The following is a 22,434-nucleotide window of genomic DNA, read 5'->3' as shown; positions in this document are numbered from 1 at the left end:
ATCTTCTACAATTGTTTTATTTAATTGTTATAACAAACATGACATTTTGATTCTTCTTTATAGATATGGGGAAGCCAAAGAGTCTGATAAATAAAATTTTTGACTAGGTGGCAAAATCTGATAGGATTCAGAATATGCTTCATTTCAGTTGACTTCATACCACCATCAGTAAGACAGAAAAGTATTCCTGGTGTTTTCCTACAAGTTCTAGATCATATCATGGACCTTGTCCTCCCTGTATAAATTACACAGTTCTTTATGTGCTCTGTGTCACAGTTGGAAAACAATTCCCTAAGTCTTTAGGGAGCATGGATTCAACTTAGCTAGGAGATTACTAAACTTAAATATGTTTCTTTTGAAACACAAAACTGACATTTAGGTTGATTGCAGAAACTTCAATAAACTCACTCGAATTTCTCATTTAAGGTATGGGTGTAAGTCTTACTATGGTGTTGATGTCTCTGCACCCCACACCTGTGCCTGTATCACTGCAGTATATTCCACCTACATGGAAATTGGTTCCAGCACCAATCCCACTACCAGCATCAACTTCCCTCCACTAAAATCCCATTTCCATTCCATTCCGCAGTCTATCTCGTTGACTGAAATATTTTTTAGTTTGTTTGTTGTTTGGATTTCATGCTTGCAGTATTGCTGGCTTTGTAGTTTATATATGTATACTTATACATATATCATATATATATGTTTATAACCATACCATACCATTCCATACCATACCATACCATACCATACCATACCATACCATACCATTCCATACCATACCATTCCATACCATACCATTCCATACCATACCATTCCATACCATACCATTCCATTCCATTCCATACCATACCATATCATACCATACCATACCATTCCATTCCATTCCATTCCATTCCATACCATACCATACCATACCATACCATACCATACCATACCATACCATTCCATACCATACCATACCATACCATTCCATACCATACCATTCCATTCCATTCCATTCCATTCCATTCATTCTATACCATACCATACCATACCATACCACACCATACCATACCATACCATACCATACCATACCATACCATACCATACCATACCATACCATACCATTCCATACCATACCATACCATTCCATTCCATACCATACCATACCATACCATACCATACCATACCATACCATACCATACCATACCATACCATACCATACCATACCATTCCATTCCATTCCATTCCATACCATACCATACCATACCATACCATTCTATTCCATACCATACCTCTAAGTTACCAATTTCCCAAGGTATCTGGCCAGTGCCCCTGTTTTTTCCCATTTATCTCTTCTTATTTTCCTGTCTTTTTTTCATGCCCTTTACATTTCTATGATGTAAAGTGAAGGGCAAACTGAAATATGCCCCCACTCTTCATGCCTTTTTCAAACCATGCATTTCCTCCTTCTGTTGTTCCAGATACCATAGATAATTGAAGCCATCTGGTTTTTGACCTTCTAGCTTATTTCACTTAACATGATAATCTCTAGTTTCATCCACTTTGCAGAAAATTGCATGATTTCATCATTCGTTGAAGCTGCATAATATTCCACCTTGTATATATACAATATTTTAATTATTAAAGCATTTTTTAAGGTCCCTAGGTTCATTTCATGCCTTAAATATTGTGATTAGTACTGCAATGAACAGTGTGCACATGTCCTATCGAATAAATACTTTTGTGTCTTGGGGGTAATATGTATCTAATTGAGTGCAACAAAGGAGCCATCCTTGGAAAACTGAGATTTCTCTTAGCTTGTAGTTGTAACCCTGAACATGCAGAGGATTGTGAGCAGGGCTCAGGCCGCTGCAACTGCAAGCCAAATTACAGTGGAGACAACTGTGAGAAGTGTGCGGCTGGATACTACCATTTCCCTGCATGCTTGAGTAAGTCCCGACTATGGAGTGGGAAGTCTTTCTTCTACACACACAGTTGATCTGGTGCCTAGAAATGTGGGGTATAGGGGTATATCTGTCAGGCTGAAATGGGAACAGGAAGATTCTCTTCACATGAAAGTGTTTGTTACATAAAGTTGATATCAACATGTCAAAGAGTATAATTTCTCTCCAGAGGGTGAGGTCTACCATAAACATTGTCATTTCTGTAAGGTCAGAGAGTCAAAGTTGAGAGTTCAGTACAGGTTCATAGTAACCCATATTCAGTGTCCAGGGAACAGTTGTAGAAGGCTTATGTAAGGCATAAGTGAGGCTGGGAATGAGACTCAGGCTGATGGTGTGCAAGCCAATTGCCCCATTCACAGTGCTATGACTCTAGCCCAAATATACAGTGGTTTCTCTTCATAAGTGTAGAAGGAAAGTTAGAGCTTTCTGATGGTCACTTGCTATAGTGTGTGTAATGTCTCAAGGGGGGCCCATAGGTACTCCCCTTTTGCTCTGCCAAGTTGTCCTAGATCTTTACCCCACCCCTCTGTTGTGGTTTAAGACAACAGCTTAGTCTCTGTTGTGGTTTAAGTCAACAGCTTAGTTTCACTCACTAGATCATTTTTGCATACAGAAATATTGCTTTTCTTTAAATCAGCTATTACATCCTACTTTTCTTCTGGCAGAACAGCTTTCTTACTAGTTAGTACAATTATATGTGTTTACTTTATTATCTCCTTAGTCCTTCTCTCTATATTTTTGTTTTTTATTCTTTTTTCATATTCTCTCTATATTTTTGATAAAAAATAAACTATTTCTCCCCATAGGAATTCCCATTGCATCTATTTCTACTCCAAAACCAGAAGATCCAATAGCTGGAGATATAAAAGGCAAGTATTCTTTCGAATGGTTTCACTTCAGTAAAAATTTATGTTTTGTATTTGTCCCCTGTGTTCTATGCACATTGCTGTATTCAAGTTTAAATCCCCTTACCTGAGCATTCGGGGGACTTCCTTTTTGAGGAAGCATCCTATTTGAGCTCCTCACCCCACATCATTCTCTGCTCATCTTTTTATCCAGTGGCAATGATTTAAGGACACTAAACAGAGCTGAGATATATATCACTAGCTTGTTCTGGTATCATTAGTGGCTGTCAATTGCCACTAGTGTTTGGGCTCTCCAAAAAGAGACCTTAAGAAAGCAATTTAAGTTTAAGCAACTTGTTTGGGAGGTGGTATATGCACTAAACAAAAGAGAGCATGGTGTGAATGTAGAAATAGGGAAAAGGAGGAGGAAAAGGAGGTATCTTAAGGGGCCAGTTCAAAGACCCTTTTCAGCCATACCAAAGGCACACCTTTTACTCTGGAAGATCCAGGAACAGTGGAGAATTTTGCAAAGAGAATGAGATGTGTTGGAAACCCTTGTCAGGGGAGAAGAATCAGAGAATCAGGATGCTACAGAGGGGAGATCTAACTCCCCCCTTAGATAACAGGAAGTGGAAAAATCATACAGTCTGCGGGCAAGATCAGCCGGACTGGTGGGATATTGATGGACTTATGAGAGAAAAACAGAATGGGGTGATTTCAAGGCTTTTGGATGGAGCAAAGAAGAAGAAAACGTCGTTTATGGAGCAGAGCATGCTGTAAAAGAGGAGAAGGTGGCTTGTGTATACTAGTGAGAATTTTGTACTGATGGGTCCTTTATTTCTCTTTAAAATAGGAATCAAGGAGCCGGAGTGGTAGTGCAGTGGTAGGGCACTTGCTTTGCATGCGGCTGACCCAGGACAGACTTCAATTAGATCTCTGGCACCCCATATGGTCTCCCTAAGCCAGGAGCAATTTCTGAGCGCATAGTCAGGAGTAATCCCTGAACATCACCAGGTGTGCCCCCCCCCAAAAAAAAAACACCAAAAAAACCCCCCAAGGAATCAAAATCATAGCAGAAAACAAGTATGTGAAGAAAGTTTGGTATATGGATAAGAATCCCAGAATCATTCTATGAGAGGAATCCTGGGGTGACTAGAACTAAGGATATCATAGAATTGAGGGCCAGCATAAAAGGCTCAGTTTGAAAGCCATTTTCTTTTCATTTCTGTGTCATGATGCTTAACGCTTTCTCAGCAATGTGACAGTTGGGGCAGTAAGGCCATAGAACTTACCATGGTATCCTGCAAGAGTGGGGACCAGCAAGTGCTTCCTTAAGGACACAATTCCACTGCTGAACCTGGATTACAACACATGTCTGATTTTCTTTTACAAGAATGTTTGGGATCTCCCACTTACAGTCTGTTTACAGTCATCTCTTTGTTACTCAATTCTCCTTTCTCCCCCAGTAGACTAGTGGTGACCAGGAAAAAATTTTTTAATTGAACTTGAAGGGAAATTCAGACATCTGTTACAAAATATTAAGGAAGGCTTAGAACACAGCCTCAAGGAAAATGAGTTTCAATGAGTGCAGCTAGATTTATTTGGGAATTAGAATGCACATATAATCCACTTTAATTTAGCCTTCTATTAATGCATTTTTAAAACACACAATGTGGGGCCTAACCTCTGGCAATGAACTTCAGAAACACAAAATTATCAATTACCAGAAAAAAGACAGCCCTGAATAATGCCACATACCCTCTCATCTCTGGGAATTTTGGTCTTGGGGCCATACATGGCAGTTCTTGGTCACAACTGAAAATTTTGATGCTTTGTGGTCTATTAGCTTTTATGTATTCTACAAAATCAGAGTTAAACTTTAGAATTTCTTGATTTTATAAAATATATTTCTGTGTATATCTCAAATCTTAATCTAGATTTTCAGGGATGATGCCTAGGTTTGTATTGTGGATGTATTTTCCAGGTGATTCTGATGTTAAGAAGTCATGTTAAGAATCACTTCTCATCAGATCTAGATACTCAAACAAAGGTCAATGACAGTAGAATCAAGAGACCCAAACTATAACACGCTAAACACAAGCTAAGGGTGGAGTTATAGAATGCAAGTGGGGAACTCTGGTGGAGGGAGGTCAACACTGGTGGTGAGAATGACCCTAATTCACTGTCATTGAAATACAACTGTGAAAGACTTGGAAAATTTCTCAGGTAATGTAAAAAAAAAAGAGTAATTTCTCTATTAGTAGACTTTTCTAGTTAGTAGTTGCCCTTCAAAGGGTCAAACAATATTTTCTACTTTGTGGGCAAAGTAATCAAAGCCCATTTTATGGATACATATAGCATGAAATCATCCAGAAACAATATAATATAAATGAACTATGCTCTGTTTATAAAAATAGGTATGGATTTGATTCTCAGAACATAGTTTATAAATCTTGAAATTATATCGGAATTTCTGGGTTTGGTATTCTAAACTCAGTCAGGGTATTTATTGGATGATTTTAAATGAATTGCCAAGATCAACCATCACCATGGAAGGAAATTTGTGGTTCAAATCCAAACTCAGATGAATGGAAGTAAAGGATACAACTATTTCCTGTAGATCAGAGTGCTTTATTCTGTTCTATGATTTATACTATTCATGACCCAGAATAGCAATACGACTTACTAAGTAAGAAGAAAATTTGCGGTCAAATCCAAACACTGATGAATGGAAGTAAAGGATACAACTATTTCCTGTAGATCAGAATGCTTTATTCTGTTCTGTGATTTATACTATTCATGACCCAGAATAGCAATATGACTTACTAAGTAATCATTTACAGCTACCTTAGGTTTGTTTTTCAGAAGCCAAAGCATAATAGATATACCTTCCAGAATTCCCTTCTAAAGTGACAACATATGCAGACATGTACTCTGGAAGGACACATTAGGCTTTTAAACACTTTTATTTCTCAGAATATTTAGTTCAGAATAAGAGCAATGGCAAGAAGCTAGATTGTTGGATGACTCTAAAAAGATGTTTTAGGAGACTGATAGAATCTTGGGATAAAAAAGGTGTTCGGTATCAAACTGATAATGAGATTTTTCGCACACCAAAAAAAGACTCACTTCAAAAATCCAAAAGCAAACAATGTTGGCAGAGATGTGAGGGAAAAAGGGAATTATCCTCTGTTGCTGAAACTTTTATCAGGTTCATCTTTATGGAAGACAGTGTGAAGTTTTCTCAAGCAATTAAAAATTGAGCAATTCTACTTTTTAGTATCTACCCCAGTATTAAAAAATAAAACTTTAGTATAAAAGCATTAATTTGAGAAGGTAGGTGTTTTCTTCACTGTTCATTGATCACTCTTCACAATAGCCAAGATCTGGGGGAAAACTGTGCCCAACAACAGATGAATGGATAAAGGGAATGTGGTGTAAAGGTGTAGATCAATGAAGATCACCTGTCTTGAATGAGTGAATCCCTATGTTTAATCCTTACCACCATACATGTTTTAATGTAATACATGTATGTATACCATATACACATTCCAATGTACTATACTATACTGTAATATAATACTTAACTACAAGGAAAGAGTGATGTGATATGATAGCTTGTAGGACACTAACCTTGTTTGCAGCTAACCTGGTTTCAACTCCCAGAATCCCATACTGTGCCCTGAGCCTGCCAGGAATAATTTCTGAATGCAGAGCCAGAAGTAGGCTCTGAGTACTACTTAATGTGCTTCCAAACAAGGAAATAAATAGAAGGATAAAAGCTGGAAAGTAACATGATGAGTCAAGTGAATCAGAAAAAGGACAAATAGCATATTTCTCATTCATATGAGGAGAATAAAGAAACCAAGTAAGGGAATAAATAATCAATGATAGAAGACCTTGAGAGTCTATTTTGTAGAAAATAATCTGTTAAAGGGTTTTGGAGCAGGAAGTGGAAATAGACAAGAAGATGCCCAGAGAAAATGATGGAGGAATGTTGATACTTTGGTAGCTTATGTAGTGGAGTGGCCACATGTGCTTAAAGCAGTGACATTTGTAAATCATGGTTCCTAAAAGAAAAATAAGTCTTGCATGGTAATAATATATCCAGAGACAATAGAGAGGAAAGCAAGGAGGATCAGTCCACGTTAGGAATCTATAATTAGGCAGAGAAGGGACCACTATGTCAAAGGTAGTTGGATATAATTTTGGACAGGAATTGGTGCTTAAAGGAGATAGTTATATATATATATGATACCTCTTCAGTATTGCAAACCACAGTGTCTAAAAGAAAAAAAGAGGAAGAGAAAGAGAGAAAGAATAAAAATGTCTGCAACAGAGGCAGGCTGGGGGTGGTGGAAGAGAAATTGGGGACATCAGTAGCTCATAATATGCCCTGGGGGGGTGAGGTGGCCCTAGAGGATAGTGTCTGCCTTGCAAGCACTAGCCAAGGAAGGACTGTGGTTCGATCCCCCGGCGTCCCATATGGTCCCCCCAAGCCAGGGGCAATTTCTGAACGCTTAACCAGGAGTAGCCCCTGAGCATCAAATGGGTGTGGCCCCCCAAAAAAAAAAAGCACTGGGGAAGGTTGGTTTTTGTACATTGTATCACTGAAACTCAATCATGATCAACTTTGAAATTGAAATAAAAACCAACTGTATTCTGAACCACCTTGTAATCATCATGTTTAAATAAAGTAATTTATAAAAAGAAATCTTAGGATCATTAAGCAAAGCCAACCATTTTTTCGTAAAGACCTGATGGTCATGTGTTATCTGCCAAGTATCACTGAAGGTATTGGTTTCCTTGGTCTCTTTATAAGAAAGACTCACCATTAGCAGTGTGTTTGGAGAGGTCCCTGGAAGTGGGACACATGCTAAGAATAAGAACTTGGAAGTACTGGATGACAATCTGGGAGTATGCTGTCCTGTCCTATTCCTCCCCAGGCTGGGCTTTTCATCTGCCTGACAGGATGAGGAAGTTGCAGTTGGCACAGGAACTGTCAGACAGGCTTAGAGACAAGCAAATTCTGGAATCTTAGGTTGTAGACTTGGTGTAGAAGACGATCAAATAGGATTCAAGAACAGTGTTTACTTAAGAGACTTGTGGATAAATTTAGCATAGTCTTCATTTGTTAAACCTTTATGAAGTTGTCTATATGTCCTGGGCACAACCAAGGCAGCTACATGCTGCACTATCCTGCTCCTTCGGGGCTTTCTATCCTGTGGGAAACAGTGATAATGAACAATGATAATAGCAGGAGTGACGCTATGTCTGGCAAGAGGAAGTTCTGGGAGCTTGCTGGACTCTCTGACATGCTTTATTTTGCTCCAGGCCAAGAGAAGGGACTAAGATAGGACAAGGTATAGAGAGAAGGTTTGAAGTTGAGTCAGGGAGCAAAGACAATCAGGACTGTGCCAAATAGAGCTGTCAGGCTCAGAGGAGTGGGTTACAGAGCATCTCAAAGGTGTCGGTTACAAATTATGAGTTGCTCCTCATCGAAGAGGCCATTGTAACCAGAAAGGGGGTAAATAGCAGACTTGTATATGCAAGATACTAAGCTTCCAACCAGTGACAGGAAAACAGTTTGAGGAGGGACACTTGGCTGGTTTTTTGTTTTGTTTTGTTTTGTTTTGGGGCAACACCTAACAATGCTCATGTTAATCCTGGCTCTGTGCTGAGAAATCGTTCCTGGCAGGCTGGGGGGACAATATGGGATGCTGGGGATTGAACCTGGGTCCCTCCAGGCTTGGCTGCATTCAAGGCAAATGTTCTACTGCTGTGCTATCACTCCGGTTCAGAATTCTGTTTTCTAGTTTGTGAGAAGTACTGTGCAAGCTGTTGGTAGCCTAGAAATCTTGGGATGAGAGGGTCCTCATGTCACACATGACAGTGACTTTGGGGCTTTGGGGGATTTGAGGAATTTAAACTGGAAAGTGATGTGAACAGGTTGGCTTTTTAGGAAGACCACTCATGATACCAAGAGGAAGAATGCATTGAAAAGGGCAAGGAGTCAACACCCTATAGGGAATCTCACAAAATAATCCTGACCGTGAGGATGAGGCCCTGAAGGAGATGTGGGACTCTGGAAAGGGCAGACTCCAGAACACCCATGGAGAGAATATGAGCTGGTTGGGGAAGTGAGGCTGCTGAGGTTTCTGGTTTTGTTACTGTTTGGGAGCTATTTGCTAGAAAGAAGAAGACTGGTTAGAAAGCAAATCTCATAGCCAGAAAGTTTTTCTTCTCTATTTTTATTTCTGTATCATGGTCTATCCATAGTTTCAGGAATATAATTCTCCAGCTGTGCATCTACCACCAACTATTAGTTTCTCTCCACCAATGTTTCAAGGAAGAACACAATTTTAAGTGTACATACTAGGTACTTTTAGATTACAGAATCATTTTGAGCCAATGTAAAGCCCTATTTTTTTTTTCACTGAATTCCAACTCTTGCTTTAATTTCAACTTATGACTCACCGTTTCCTTTCCAACCAATGTTCTCAGCCTACAGACCATTACATTGTGTTCTGTGTGGCAGCTAGTAGGGATAGGGTTGAGTGGGGGTGGGCATGATCATAAAAGTACTCATGCCAGTCAGGGTTCCACAGGGTTTCTATTGATGAATGTGTCTGAAGATACATCCAAGACCCTGTGGTCAAATTAGGCCACTGTCTCAATGACTTATGATCATGAAAAGACTGAAAAGTCATGCTCATTGACCTGATATCCTTTCTTAATTATTGCATTAGAAAAAGAGATTTATAGTTTTGGTATTAATATTCTAAAATGGGGACAGAGTGAATTTTAGTAACTTTTTATGTGTTCTAAGAAACCCTACTAAGAGCACGATCCCATGCTTTTAAAGTAGGCAAATCAGTGGATTTTTCTGGCCCTTCCTTTGATGAACAGATTTAGATGCTAATGCTATTGACAGAAATATTGTTGCTTCACTAACAGACAAGAAAAGCTCAAGACTTTTAGGGCTAGAGAGAGAGCACAAAGTGATAACCCCCTCTACTGCCAGGAGGATTGAGCTTGAAACTGGCCCACCAGAGTCAGGCACTAAATCCTGCCCACTACACTGTAGTCAAGCTCAAGTATGGGTCCCAAAGTCAGGTAGCCCAAAGAAGTAAGGGACCACAGTTCTTTCGAATGTGTTTGCTTTATTTTGGCCCATGCAAAGTTTTGGGGCTCTCCTCTTATGGAGAACAGGATAATCTGGCACAGTGTCAAGGACACACTGAGTTCCCAAATGAGTAAACAATCATGTATACCTGTGTCCAAGGGCTCACTCTTTCCTCAAGCTTTATAGCTGGGTATGAAGGCATGTTAGCTGAAGTGTGTGGAAGAAGACAAAAAGGCATCCTGAGCACAGAGCCAGGATTAGCTCCTTTGTACCTTTGAGTGTGGTTCCCAAACAAAACAAAAAAGTGGATTTTTAAATGTATGTATGTGCATGTAAGACATGCCTGAGTGTGAGCTTTAAAATCAGTTTCAGTTTATGATTTTAGAATGATAGAAAGAATAGACATGGACATCAGAAATGAGGCAGATTGGAGTTCATATTTGATCAGTATTTCTGAGTCCCCATTTCTTCAGCTAAAGAAAATTTGTGTACGCATAATGAAGCCAAATATGAATCCTTGTATATATGTATATATATGTATGTATATATATATATTTGGGGGCAACACCTTGTGATGCTCTGTGCTTGCTTCTAACTCTGTACTCAAGAGTAACTCTTGGAGGGAATCAAGTTCTGGGGATTGAATCTTGGTTGCATGCAAGGCAAGTGCCTTGCTCTCTCTGCCCCTGAACTCTGTACTACTGAGAAATATTTGTTGAGCAGTATGTGTGATGATATTTGGAAAAGGGTGTGCTCAGGTAAATTTTTTCATGGTTTTCAGTCTGATGGATGTTTTACCCATTCATGCTATAATGTTTTGGATCATCCAGAACATAGTGGCTAAATAATATGGACTATTTCTAACTTCGAGTCAGTTGGCAGAGCTGTATTTCTGCTGGACTTTATGGAAGGTCACTAGAGATAGTTGAACTTTTCTCTCCATGAGACTTTTGTCATTTGTGATGCCAGTGGGTACCATCACACTGGCTTCAGGCTTCCCAGAGGATGATCTTGGAAACCACAACCTATTGTGACCAGGCTTGAAAGTCCCACTGCAGCATTTTAGACTCATTCTAGAGATCCAAACAAGTCATGAGATCAACATGTGAATTCAACAATGAAAAGGTGAAAGACACAACTGAGACAGAGAGTCTGGCACTAGGGATTTGGAAAGTTAGGGAGATGCCTGTTAGCCAGCCTAGAGAACACTTCCTGAGGAGGGATTGGCCTTGAACTTGACCTACAGGGTTAGAAGCAGCCTGAGTGTTGGGAAGACCTCAGGCCTGAAAGATTAGGAGTTCAACCCCAAAGTCACATCTGGTACACAGTGGGACTGAAGTTACAATAGTTTTTTTCCTTAAATATGAAAGTTAGAAATAAGCTTAGTCTAGAATTAATCATTTAATGGGGAACCTAGAAAGTTGATGTTTGGTTGAACAGACCTAAAATTGTTTGATTCCTCAAGGGTAGAGATTCCAAAATTGTAGTTGCTTAATAAAATAAAACCCATGTTAGATATTACCTTCTAGAAGTTCTGTGTGTGTGTGTGTGTGTGTGTGTGTGTGTGTGTGTGTGTGTGTGTACTATTTGATTTCTTTTCAGGATGCTGTCTTGGGGGTTGGAGAGGCCTGCATAGGTGCCTCATAACCTGTGTCCCTGACTGGTGTGTGGGAAGGGAGAGTGACTAGGATGGGGGCCAGGCCGCATCAGAGTCTTTTTTTCACAGGCTGTGACTGTGAGCTGGAAGGAGTACTCCCAGAAATCTGCGATACCCAGGGACGGTGCCTGTGCCGCCCTGGGGTGGAGGGCCCCCGGTGTGACTCCTGCCGCTCAGATGCCTACTCTTTCCCCATTTGCCAAGGTAAGTGGGCACTTCTGCTGGATCCCCCACAGTGGATCGCTCCTCAAGCAGGACTGCATGTGCAGTTCAGTGAGTGAACACTGTATATGCTGCAAGGACTGTCCTTCACTGGCCCTGCCTTGACCTTTCTCCTGTTTCCTTCTTCTTCCCTGATGCTGAACCTGCTCTGGAACCCACTGCCTTTGTGCAGGTGTTTTCTGAACAGTGTGAGGAACTTGTCAGGCATGATGGCCCGTGGAGGAAGGGGCCTGGCACAGCCCTAGAGAAGAATAATCTGTGCTTAGTGCATGTTGGGTTGAGTGAGCAAACAAATGAATGAGTCTCTTTAAGTTTCTCTCCTTTATTTCCTCCCCTTTGCCTGCCATTGCTTTTTCCCCAAAGATGATGCACCACCTCTCCCCATGTTTCAGATTGTGGGAAACATATTTCCTGCAGGTTGTTGCTCCAGATTTGAGCCGAAGATCTGAGAGATTTTCTTTGAGGTAGTTTTCTTCTCTGATTTTAGAGTTTAGGGGGCAGCTTTTGTTGTCTCTTTAAAATTACCCTTAAAAATTGAAGGGGCAGGGCCCGGAGAGATAGCACAGCGGCGTTTTCCTTGCAAACAACCGATCCAGGACCAAAGGTGGTTGGTTCGAATCCCGGTGTCCCATATGGTCCCCCGTGCCTGCCAGGAGCTATTTCTGAGCAGACAGCCAGGAGTAACCCCTGAGCACCGCCGGGTGTGACGCAAAAACAAACAAAAAAAAAACAAACAAAAAAAAACAAACAAAAAAAAATTGAAGGGGCAGCATCAAAGTTAGCAGCTGAGATGTAGATTTGATGAAATCTGAATTTGGCATAGCATTGCTGTCTGGCCTAGTGTTTTCATTTCTCTCTCTCTCTTTTTTTAGGTCAAATTGATTACTTGACTGTATTTTAGAATCCAATCGATGTGGCCCCAAATGGTATATCAACAGCCTGGTATATTCTAGCCAAATAATATTCTTATGAATCTGTTCAGTATTACTTTAAGGATAGGAAAGATCTTGAGGGGAAAAAAACGTTCTGAGTTGTTCTTGACAATTGCAGTTCTGCATGCATGTTTTGTATTAACTTAATTTTCTCCAGATTTATCTCAAATTACAATGCCTTATTCTTCTCAGTTTAATTTCAACTCACTCAAGTGCCCTTTAGTTTTTTTCTTACAGTATGAATCAAGACATAGATATGAGGCCAGATTGGAGAACTGATTTTATGTATTGATGACTTGTATGTTTTGTTGATGTTTGGTTTAGCTCTACCTCTAACCCTGGGATGAAATATCTATTCCTGATTAAATTATTCATTAGCGAGCTTGCTTTTATCTTTTTTTTTCTTCACCCCATCTTCCTTTTTTTTCTTTTTTCTTTTTTCTTTTTTATTTTTGGGCTACACCCAGTGACTCTCAGGGGTTACTCCTGGCTCTGCACTCAGAAATTGCTCTTGGCTCGGGGGACCATATGGGACCCTGGTGGATCGAACTTTGGTCCGTCCTAGGTGAGCTTCATGCAAGGCAAATGCCCTACCACTGCGCCATCACTCTGGCCCTGATTTCTTTCTTTTCTTGTCCTTCATTCCCACCTTCCTCCTAAATTTTTCCTTCCTGTTCTCTTCATCCTCATCCTTTTCCTTTTTTTTTTTTATTTCTGATACAATTTTATAGTTATCCACTATGGGGTTATGTGACAGGAATATGGACTCAGGTGATCCTCTTCTGACTTTGAAATTTAGTCACTTGACAGCCTCATGTCCTCATATTCAACCACAATCCCCTGACTCAGGACTCCCATCTGTTTGTAGTGGAGTTTTCTATATCTTTGAGTTCTACCTGAAGATCTTTCATGGAAATCTACTATAAATTCAGTGCCAGCAGAGCTATCCATTCTAATTGTCATATTCTGCCAAATATAAAATCTAGCCAATAGGAGCAGATAAATTTAATGATTGTGGGCAAGTGTCAAACCTGAGATGCTTCCTGGCAAGCCCTCTAGGGCTTCCATGGAGGGAAACAGACCTCTGGAAAGTAATGTCTGAAGACAAGTTCTGTGTGAACTTGCTATAAATTGACCCCTTGATTTGCAATTCATATTTTTATTGATTATTTGATCAGCCCTGCCCCAGTGAATAATGTGCAGTTGGGGAAGGGAGTTCCAGTAGCCTTGAGTGCAACTAGGGAAACTTCTTCTTGCTCACTTAAAGAAGTTAGTTTAAGGGGGAATTGAGTATTAATTCTTTTTTCTGGAAAAATGGATACCAAATCATTTTGGAAACCTTTGATTTATATAAACTCTGAGAGGGCCAGAGAGATTGTACCATGGGCAAGACATTCTCTTGCACACAACTGACCGTGTTCAATCCCCAGAGCCCTATATGACTCCTTCAAAGAGTTATTCCTAAGCTCAGAGCCAGGAGTAAGTGCTTAAAGGTTAGAAGGTAGAGGATGGCATTACTCATAGGAAGACCATCTCATAGTATTTTAGGAAGTATGTGTCCAGAGCCCATGAAAGGACTGAGCCTGTAGAGGATCTCAAGAGTTCCTTATTCTTTCATTTAACAAGTGTCTACTGGGCATGTACTAAGGCCAGGAAGATGTGGGGGAGTATATGGGACTAGTTCCCTGCCCGTGGAACTTGTCAACATGTCACTCATTAGTGTTTTAGAGCAAAAACAATGAGAAATAAATTAGAATGGCTCAAATCCCCAGAAATCCCAAAGTACCTGGACCAGAACAAGGAACAGGATAACAATATTTGTAGAATCTAATGATGTTTTTTGAGAGGGAGAAAAGGACTGCCAATGTTGGGGCTCAGGTTTGGAGTTGGCAGCTTCCAATGATGATTGGATAGAAAGGGGCAGTGTGGTGCCAGATTGAGTAATAATGTACTGTTTTAGAACAAACACACTCACTTTTAATATTCTGGGTTCTCCCTCAAGAGTGGGAGTGTACCTCCCCAGGCTTCCTTGACACATCCCGAGACCAGAGCAGTCAGTGCTGAGCGCCTGCCTCCTGAGTGCTGGTTGTCCATCTGCATTCACTTTCCCATACAGGGATCAGAAATGACAGTAGAGCCTGTGGTAACCAAGAAACATAACCCACAGGGCTGTGTGTGTATGCAAATACACACGTGTATGTTTAGTGAGAGATTTATTTTAAAGACCTGACTTATTCAGCAAGTCTAAACTTTGCAGGGCAGACTGGCAGACAGGGGTCCTAGGAAAAATTGGTTTTACAGCATGAGTTCAAAATCAATCTTGAGGGGTCTGAGAAATAGTACCACAGATAGGGCACTTGCCTTGAACATAGCTGATCATGGTTTGATCGAGGCATCCTGTATGATCCCATAATTCTACCAGAAGTAATTCTGAGTACAAAGCCAGAAGTAAGTCCTGAGTAACTCTGGATATAGCCCAAAGCCCAAAGAAAAAAACAAACAATCTGAAAGCAGAATTTTTTCTTCCTCGGGGATCTCAGTCTTCTCTTCAACTCCACTTACTTGGAGGACTACCTCATCTGTCTTACTCAAGAGAAACTAACTTATTTTTTTTAAATATCTTTATTTAAACACCATGGTTACAAACATGTTTGTAGTTGGGTTTCAGTCATAGAAAAGTACACGACCCCTTCAACACTGCAACCTTCCTACCACCAATGACCCCATCTCCTTCCTCCACCACCCCTTTCCTGACTTTGAGACAGGCATTCTATTTCTCTTACTAACATTGTCATAATAGTTTTAGTGTAGTTATTTCTCTAACTGCACATATCATGAGCTGAACCTTTTGGTCCTCATTTCTATTGTCTCTGGGTATTATTGCCATACTGTCTTTTATTTTTCTTAAATCCACAGGTGAGTGAGACTGTTCTGTGTCTATCTCTCTTCCTCTGACTTATTTCATTCAGCAAAGTAGTCTCCATTCCATCCGTGTATAGGAAAATTTCATGACTTCATTTCTTTCTGACAGCTGCATAGTATTTCATTGTGTATTTGTACCACAGTTTCATTAGCCACTCATCTGTTGTCAAACATCTGGGCTGTTTTCAGATTCTGGCTATTGTAAATAGCACTGCAATGAATATAGGTGTGCAGAAGGCCTTTTTTTGTGTTGTGTTTTTGTGTTCCTCGAGTATGTCCCTAGGAGTGGTGTAGCTAGATTATATGGGAGCTCAATGTCCAGTTTTTTGAAACAATATCCATAGTGTTTTCCAGAAAGACTGGACTAGACAACATTCCTAGTTGTGAATGAGAGTTTAGAGGAACTAACTCTCCCTGCTGTCTGCCAAGAGGTATCAGATTCTGATACCAAAAGGCATCAGACATGTGTCTTCATCTCTAATATTTAGCCTCTTGGTGGTAAAATTTTTTTTTCTTACCAGGACTCTAATTCTCCAGCTCCTCTTCTGAATGTTTTGCTCAGTGGGATCAGGATGGGTGTGTTTTTCATGTTTACCTCCACAGCATCACCTAGTCATAGGACCAGTGAACACAGTACTCATTTCCCCATACTACACACTTAAGCAACCCAATGTTGAGAAGTTAGGACTACAGAGAAGCCGAAGTGGAAGATGCGAGGGTCAAGCTACAGGCTGCTCCAGATCACAGTGACTCACACAGGGTGCTAAGAGAGATGCAGAATACAGGCCTTGTCAGGTATTAGGCCCAGTTAAGAAAGGAGAAACAGAGTCTGAGAAGAGCTGAGCAGCTTGATTCCTGACCCAGATATAATGAGAGATGGGGCTGTACTTTTGGGTCCAGCTTCTGTGTTTTTAATTTATTTATTTGCATCTTGCGAAGCAGAAATGGAACAGGGCCTCACACCCACCTCCCGTGAAGCCACACCACACCGTCAAACCCCCGTGATCTCGGCCAGATGCTGCTCTGCTCCAGGGTCTTACCGAGGTTCTTCTCTTCCAGCTTGTCAGTGCTCTGCGCTTGGCTCCTACCAAACTCCCTGCGACCCAGTGAGTGGTCAGTGCGCCTGCCGCCCAGGGATTACAGGGCGGCGCTGTGACCGCTGTCTCTCAGGAGCCTTAGATTTTCCCCACTGCCAAGGTAAGGAGGATCCCAGAGTGTCCGGGCAGGCTCCTGGTGTGTGTGAGTGTGAGTGTGTGTGTGTGTGTGTGTGTGTGTGTGTGTGTGTGTGTGTGTGTGTGTGTGTGTGTACAATCTGCTCCCACTGTAGACACCCAATGGTCACTTCTCCCATTCTTGATTCTCCTCTGCCTTTTGCCTCCTCACCTTAAGACCACTGAAAATTGGGGCCGGGCGGTGGCGCTAAAGGTAAGGTGCCTGCCTTGCCTGCGCTAGCTTTGGACGGACGGCGGTTCAATCCCCCGGCGTCCCATATGGTCCCCCAAGCCAGGAGCAACTTCTGAGCACATAGCCAGGAGTAACCCCTGAGCGTTACCGGGTGTGGCACAAAACAAAACAAAACAAGACCACTGAAAATTGATCAGATGTGCCTCCTCCCATAACCCCAAAGGGGTTTAATCTCCTCCGCCCCATAAGTTTTAAATGAATTTAATTTTTCATTGTCTTTATTGAGGTGCTACACTTTCCAACACTGTTCATGATAGTTTCTAATTGTTCTGATATCACCCAACCTTAGAGTGCTGCTTCTCTCTACCAATGTTCCAAGAATCCTTCCCATCCATTCTCCGCCCCACCCCTACCCAGCTCTGTGGACCATTTCTGTTCTCTTGCCTTTGGCCCTTTGTTGCTTCCTGACTGTGTATCTATATAAATGCCACAGAAGAAAGAGTTCATCCTGGATGTCTGTCCCTTTTCCTCAAGAATGACTTTACACTGCATAGTACCTTCTAGTTCCATGCATACTGCATACACAGCAAATTGCATAATTTCGAATAATTTCTTCTTGGATTTTTTTTTTTTGTGGGGGGCACATTCAGTAGCGCTCAGGAGTTACTCCTGACGCTGCACTCAGAAATCGCTCCTGGCCAAAGGACCATATGAGATATCAGGGGATGGAACCACTATTCATCCTAGGTCAGCTGCATGAAAGGCAAATGCCCTACCACTGTACTAGGGCTCCGGCCATCAAATAATTTCTTCTTAAAGCAATTTTTCTTAAAGGATGTACTTCCTGATTCACAGGATGCTCACACTGAATGGCAGGGTGGCCAAGGTGATCCTTATTTTTTCTAAAGGTTTCTTCCTTGACCCCTGCATTGGGGCTTTTCTCTGTCCGGTGCATGTAGTCCACTGTGCATTGGTATACTGTGACCAACTCCACACTGACTCAGCTGTTTTGGGGGAGTCTGCTAGGTAGGCAAACCGGGACTTTAGCTGGGGTTTTGCATCATTTCCTTGTTGATGGCAGAGATTATGCCATGGTACACCAACATAGGAGAGAAGAGAAAGGTGTAAAGTGGAAACTGTTGGGTTTAGAAAACAACAAACTGAGGATTTTTGTGCAGGCAGTGACTGAAGCTCATCCTTCCACTGACTGAAAAGAGAGAGAGTGATGTTTCTGTTCTACAACTAAATCTTTTTTATTTTACTTTATATTTGCTTTCTTTTTTTTTTTTGCCCAGATAATTTTATTTCTATTTTATTTTATTTTTTATAAAATCTTTAAGCACCATGATTACCCACATGCTCTAAGCTTTGTTATTTTCTTCTGCCTACCTATTTTTGGTTCATTTTGTTGATTACTTTCTAATTTTATAAGCTGTGACATTAAGTTATTTGTGTAAGCCTCTTCTTGCTTCCTGATGTGTACTTGCAAAGCTATAAATTTTCCTCTTAGTATTTCTTTTGCTGTGACCCACAAATTCTGATAATTTGTGTCTTCATTTGCATTTGTTTCCAGGAATCTTTTGATTTTCTCTTTGGTTTGATCTCTGATCCACTAGTTTTTCAGTAGTGAGTTGTTTGATTTCTAGGTATTAAAGTTTTTTCTTCTGTGTCTTTTTATAGTTCACTTCTAATTTCAGTGCATTGTGATCTGAGAAGGTAGTTTGTACAATTTCTGTTCTCTTGATTTTATGGAGATATGTTTTATGTGCCAGCATGTGGTCTATCCAGGAGAATGACCTATGTGCACTAGAGAAGATTGTGTATCCAGTTTCCTGGGGGTGGAAAGATATGTGTGTGTGTGTGTGTGTATGTGTGTGTGTATGTGTATACTAGGCCACTTTCTTCCATTTCTCCTTTTAAAACTAGTATATTCTTGTTAGATCTTAGCCTGGTTTACCTAGCAAGGGTTGATTGGATAGTATTTAGGTCTCTCACTATATTGTATTGCTATTGATGTCTTCTTTCAGATTTTTCAACAATTGTTTTAAATATTTTGCTGGTCCCTCATTAGGTGCATATATGTTTAGGAGTGTGATTTCTTTCTTTTTTACATGTACCTTGATTATTACAAAATATCCACATTTGTTCCTTATAACTTTTTTAAGTATAAAGTTTGTGTTGTCTGATAATAATATGACCACTCCAGCTTTTGTAAGGGAGTAGTTTGCTTGGATGATTGTCCTCCAACCTTTAATTTTGAGTCTATGTTTGTTTTGACTATTCAGATGTGTTTCTTCTAGGCAGCAGAATGTTGGATTCAGATTTTTGACTCATTTTGGCACTCTGTATCTCATAACTGATTAATTTAGTCCATTAACAATGAGAGATAATTGTTATGGGATTTAGTGTCATCTTTGTGTAGGAGTTTGGTGTGTCTGTTGGTCTGTATTGTCTTAAAGTAGACCTTTCAGTTTGTCTTTAAAGGTGGTTTTGAATCTGTAAAGTTTCTGAGCTGTTGTTTATCCATGAAGATATATATGCTTCCTTCAAACCTGAATGTAAGTCTGGCTGGATGAAGTACTATAGGCAAAACATTCATTTCATTGAGTTTTATCACTATATTCCACCACTGCCTTTGTTCTTGAGGGGTTCTCTCATGACAGGTCTGCTGTAAATCTTAATATTTTCCTTTGTACACAATTTCCCTTTTTGATCTTGCTGCTTTCAGTATTCTATCTTTGTGGTATTCATCATTGTGACACGGATGTTTCATTTCGCCCTTTTCTTTGGTTCTTTTTTAGGTGTTACTCTTTAGGTGTTACAAGATTGGTTGTATGCACTTTTAGCTTTGGGAGTTTCTCTGCAATGATGTCCTTGATTGTTGATTCTTCCTGGGGATTTTCTTCCTGGGTCTTTGGGACTTCAATGATTTATATGTTGTTTCTGTTGAGTTTATCAAAGACTTCTATTTTCATATGTTCACATTCTTTGAGGATTTTTTTCCATTGTCTGATCATTTGTTTTAAGGCTCTTTTCCAATTTCTTCTGTTGTATGGTATTTTAATGTATCTCATCTTCCAGTACATGGATTCTGTCCTCAGACACTGTTACTTTATTTGAGAGGCTTTCCAGTGAGGTTTTCATTTCACCTACCAAGTTTTTCAGTCCTGTTACTTCTGTCTGTAGTTTTCTTACTTCTATTTTCAGATGCTCTTGATTCTTATTTGTGGCACATTTAGCTTGTTCCATGTTTTCTTGGAATTCTAAGAGGATCCTCCATATTTCTTTAAATTTCTTATGTGAGAGGCTAAATAAGTGATTGGCTCTTTTCAGATCATCAGAGCTGCTATATTCTTTCTGTAAGGGTGGTGGAGGCCTGTACTGTTTCCCATTGTTACATTTATAGTGTGATGTTTTCTATGTGTTGTGCTAGGGTTCATTGACTAGGAGATGTGTGTTGCCACGGACATGAGTGTCAGGGCACCTCTGGGTCTGCCCTTCATGGGTGGAGTCAGCTCACTTTTCATGTGCCATTTATAGCTCTCTGGGAAGGGTTGGTACCAGCACCAGTAGCTGTGTGTATGGATGGCAGTTGCATTAAAAAATGTGTAGCAGGGGCCGGGAAGGTGGTGCTAGAGGTAAGGTGTCTGCCTTGCAAGCGATAGCCAAGGAAAGATCGCGACTGCGGTTAGATCCCCCGGTGTCCCATATGGTCCCCCCAAGCCAGGGGCGATTTCTGAGCGCGTAGCCAGGAGTAACCCCTGAGCATCAAACGGGTGTGCCCCCCCCCCAAAAAAGAAAAATGTGTAGCAGTTTTCATTACAATTAAATCTTAAGATGTTCTAGAAATCATCCTCTAGTTTGTACATATGTTCTGCATTCTCCAAGGCTGGCTACTCCATGATCATTTCATACTAACTGTATGAAGAAGAGGTGTTTGTAGAGGATGCCCACCACACAGCTTGGTTTTCTCTACCTCTTTTTCTCCTGGCTGTGCCTTGAGACCCTTGTTCAGATTTGTTTGGAGATAAGACCAGAACTTTAAACTAATGCCAGAAACCCAGCAGAATCTCCAGGAGACTAGGCTTGTTTGCCATGGACAAGAATTTACTGCTGGAGTGGGCTCCCACATCTGAGAATGACCAAAGGTCCCTACAAGGCTCTCATGGGTGGGTTTGCTCAACCCTGCTGAGAAGTAGAAGGAAAGATTCTGGTTGCAGAACTGGTGACTGACTACACCAGTTCCCCAGAGCCGGTGGTAATGTGATTAGCCTAGAGAGGAGCTAAGATTGGCTCTGCCTAACAAAAACCACTGTGAGCTGGAAGGCTGTGTAGACCACTGAGGAAGAAATAGGTACAGTTTTAAAAAAGAAAGAGGAAGGAAGGAAGGAAGGAAGGAAGGAAGGAAGGAAGGAAGGAAGGAAGGAAGGAAGGAAGGAAGGAAGGAAGGAAAGAAAGAAAGAAAGAAAGAAAGAAAGAAAGAAAGAAAAGAAAGAAAGAAAGAAAGAAAGAAAGAAAGAAAGAAAGAAAGAAAGAAAGAAAGAAAGAAAGAAAGAAAGAAGAAAGAAAAAGAAAGAAAAAGAAAGAAAGGGAGGAAGGGAGGGAGAGAGAAAGGGAGGAAGGGAGGGAGGAAGGGAGGAAGGAAGGGAGAAGGGAGAGAGGGAGGGAGGGAGGGAGGGAGGGAGGAAGGAGGGAAAGAGAAAGGGAGGAAGAAAAGGAGGGAGGAAGGGAGGAAGGAAGGAAGAAAGGGAGATAGGTTGGGAGGGAGAAAGAAAGGAAGAAAGAAAGGGAGGGAGGGAGGAAAGGAGGAAGGAAGGGAGGGAGGGAGGAAGGAAGAAAGGAAGGAGGAAGGAAGGAAGGGAGGGAGGGAGGGAGGGAGGGAGGAGGGAGAGAGAAAGGGAGGAAGGGAGGGAGGGAGGAAGGGAGGAAGGAAGAAAGGGAGGGAGGGAGGAAGGAAGGGAGGAAGGAAGGAAGGGAGGAAGGAAGGAAGGGAGGAAGGAAGGAAGGAAGGAAGGAAGGAAGGAAGGAAGGAAGGGAGGAAGGAAGGAAGGAAGGAAGGAAGGGAGGGAGGGAGGGAGGAAGGGAGGGAGGGAGGAAGGAAGGAAGGAGGAAGGAAGGAAGGAAGGAAGGAAGGAAGGAAGGAAGGGAGGGAGGGAGGGAGGGAGGGAGGGAGGGAGGGAGGGAGGAAGGGAGGGAGGGAGGGAGGAAGGAAGGAAGGAGGAAGGAAGGAAGGAAGGATGAGAATCAAGGAGAAAGGTAAAATAAATCACGGGCAATATGTTCAAGGAACAACTTATAAGAAAACAAGACCATATTATGGGTGTATTTTAGTTCTTTGAAAAACCAGACGCAGCTAAGCTTCTTTGTTTAATGCCAT

The 22,434-nt window shown here is 41.1% G+C and overlaps 1 protein-coding gene across 1 annotated transcript in view; it reads left to right on the top strand.

Moving 5' to 3' along the window:
* The window catches only part of LAMA3 (laminin subunit alpha 3), a 241,196-nt gene that overhangs the window by 82,148 nt on the left and 136,614 nt on the right, over positions 1-22,434 (top strand). The window contains exons 11-14 of the mRNA XM_049770908.1: positions 1,803-1,934; positions 2,756-2,818; positions 11,647-11,781; positions 16,713-16,850. Coding sequence (XP_049626865.1) covers positions 1,803-1,934; positions 2,756-2,818; positions 11,647-11,781; positions 16,713-16,850 — 468 coding nt within the window. The remainder of the gene's footprint in view (positions 1-1,802; positions 1,935-2,755; positions 2,819-11,646; positions 11,782-16,712; positions 16,851-22,434) is intronic.

Source organism: Suncus etruscus, chromosome 3 (genome assembly GCF_024139225.1).
Source record: "Suncus etruscus isolate mSunEtr1 chromosome 3, mSunEtr1.pri.cur, whole genome shotgun sequence".
NCBI lineage: Eukaryota > Metazoa > Chordata > Mammalia > Eulipotyphla > Soricidae > Suncus > Suncus etruscus.
The sequence above is the reverse complement of the archived record's forward strand: the minus strand, read 5'-3'. Positions and strand labels throughout refer to the sequence as shown.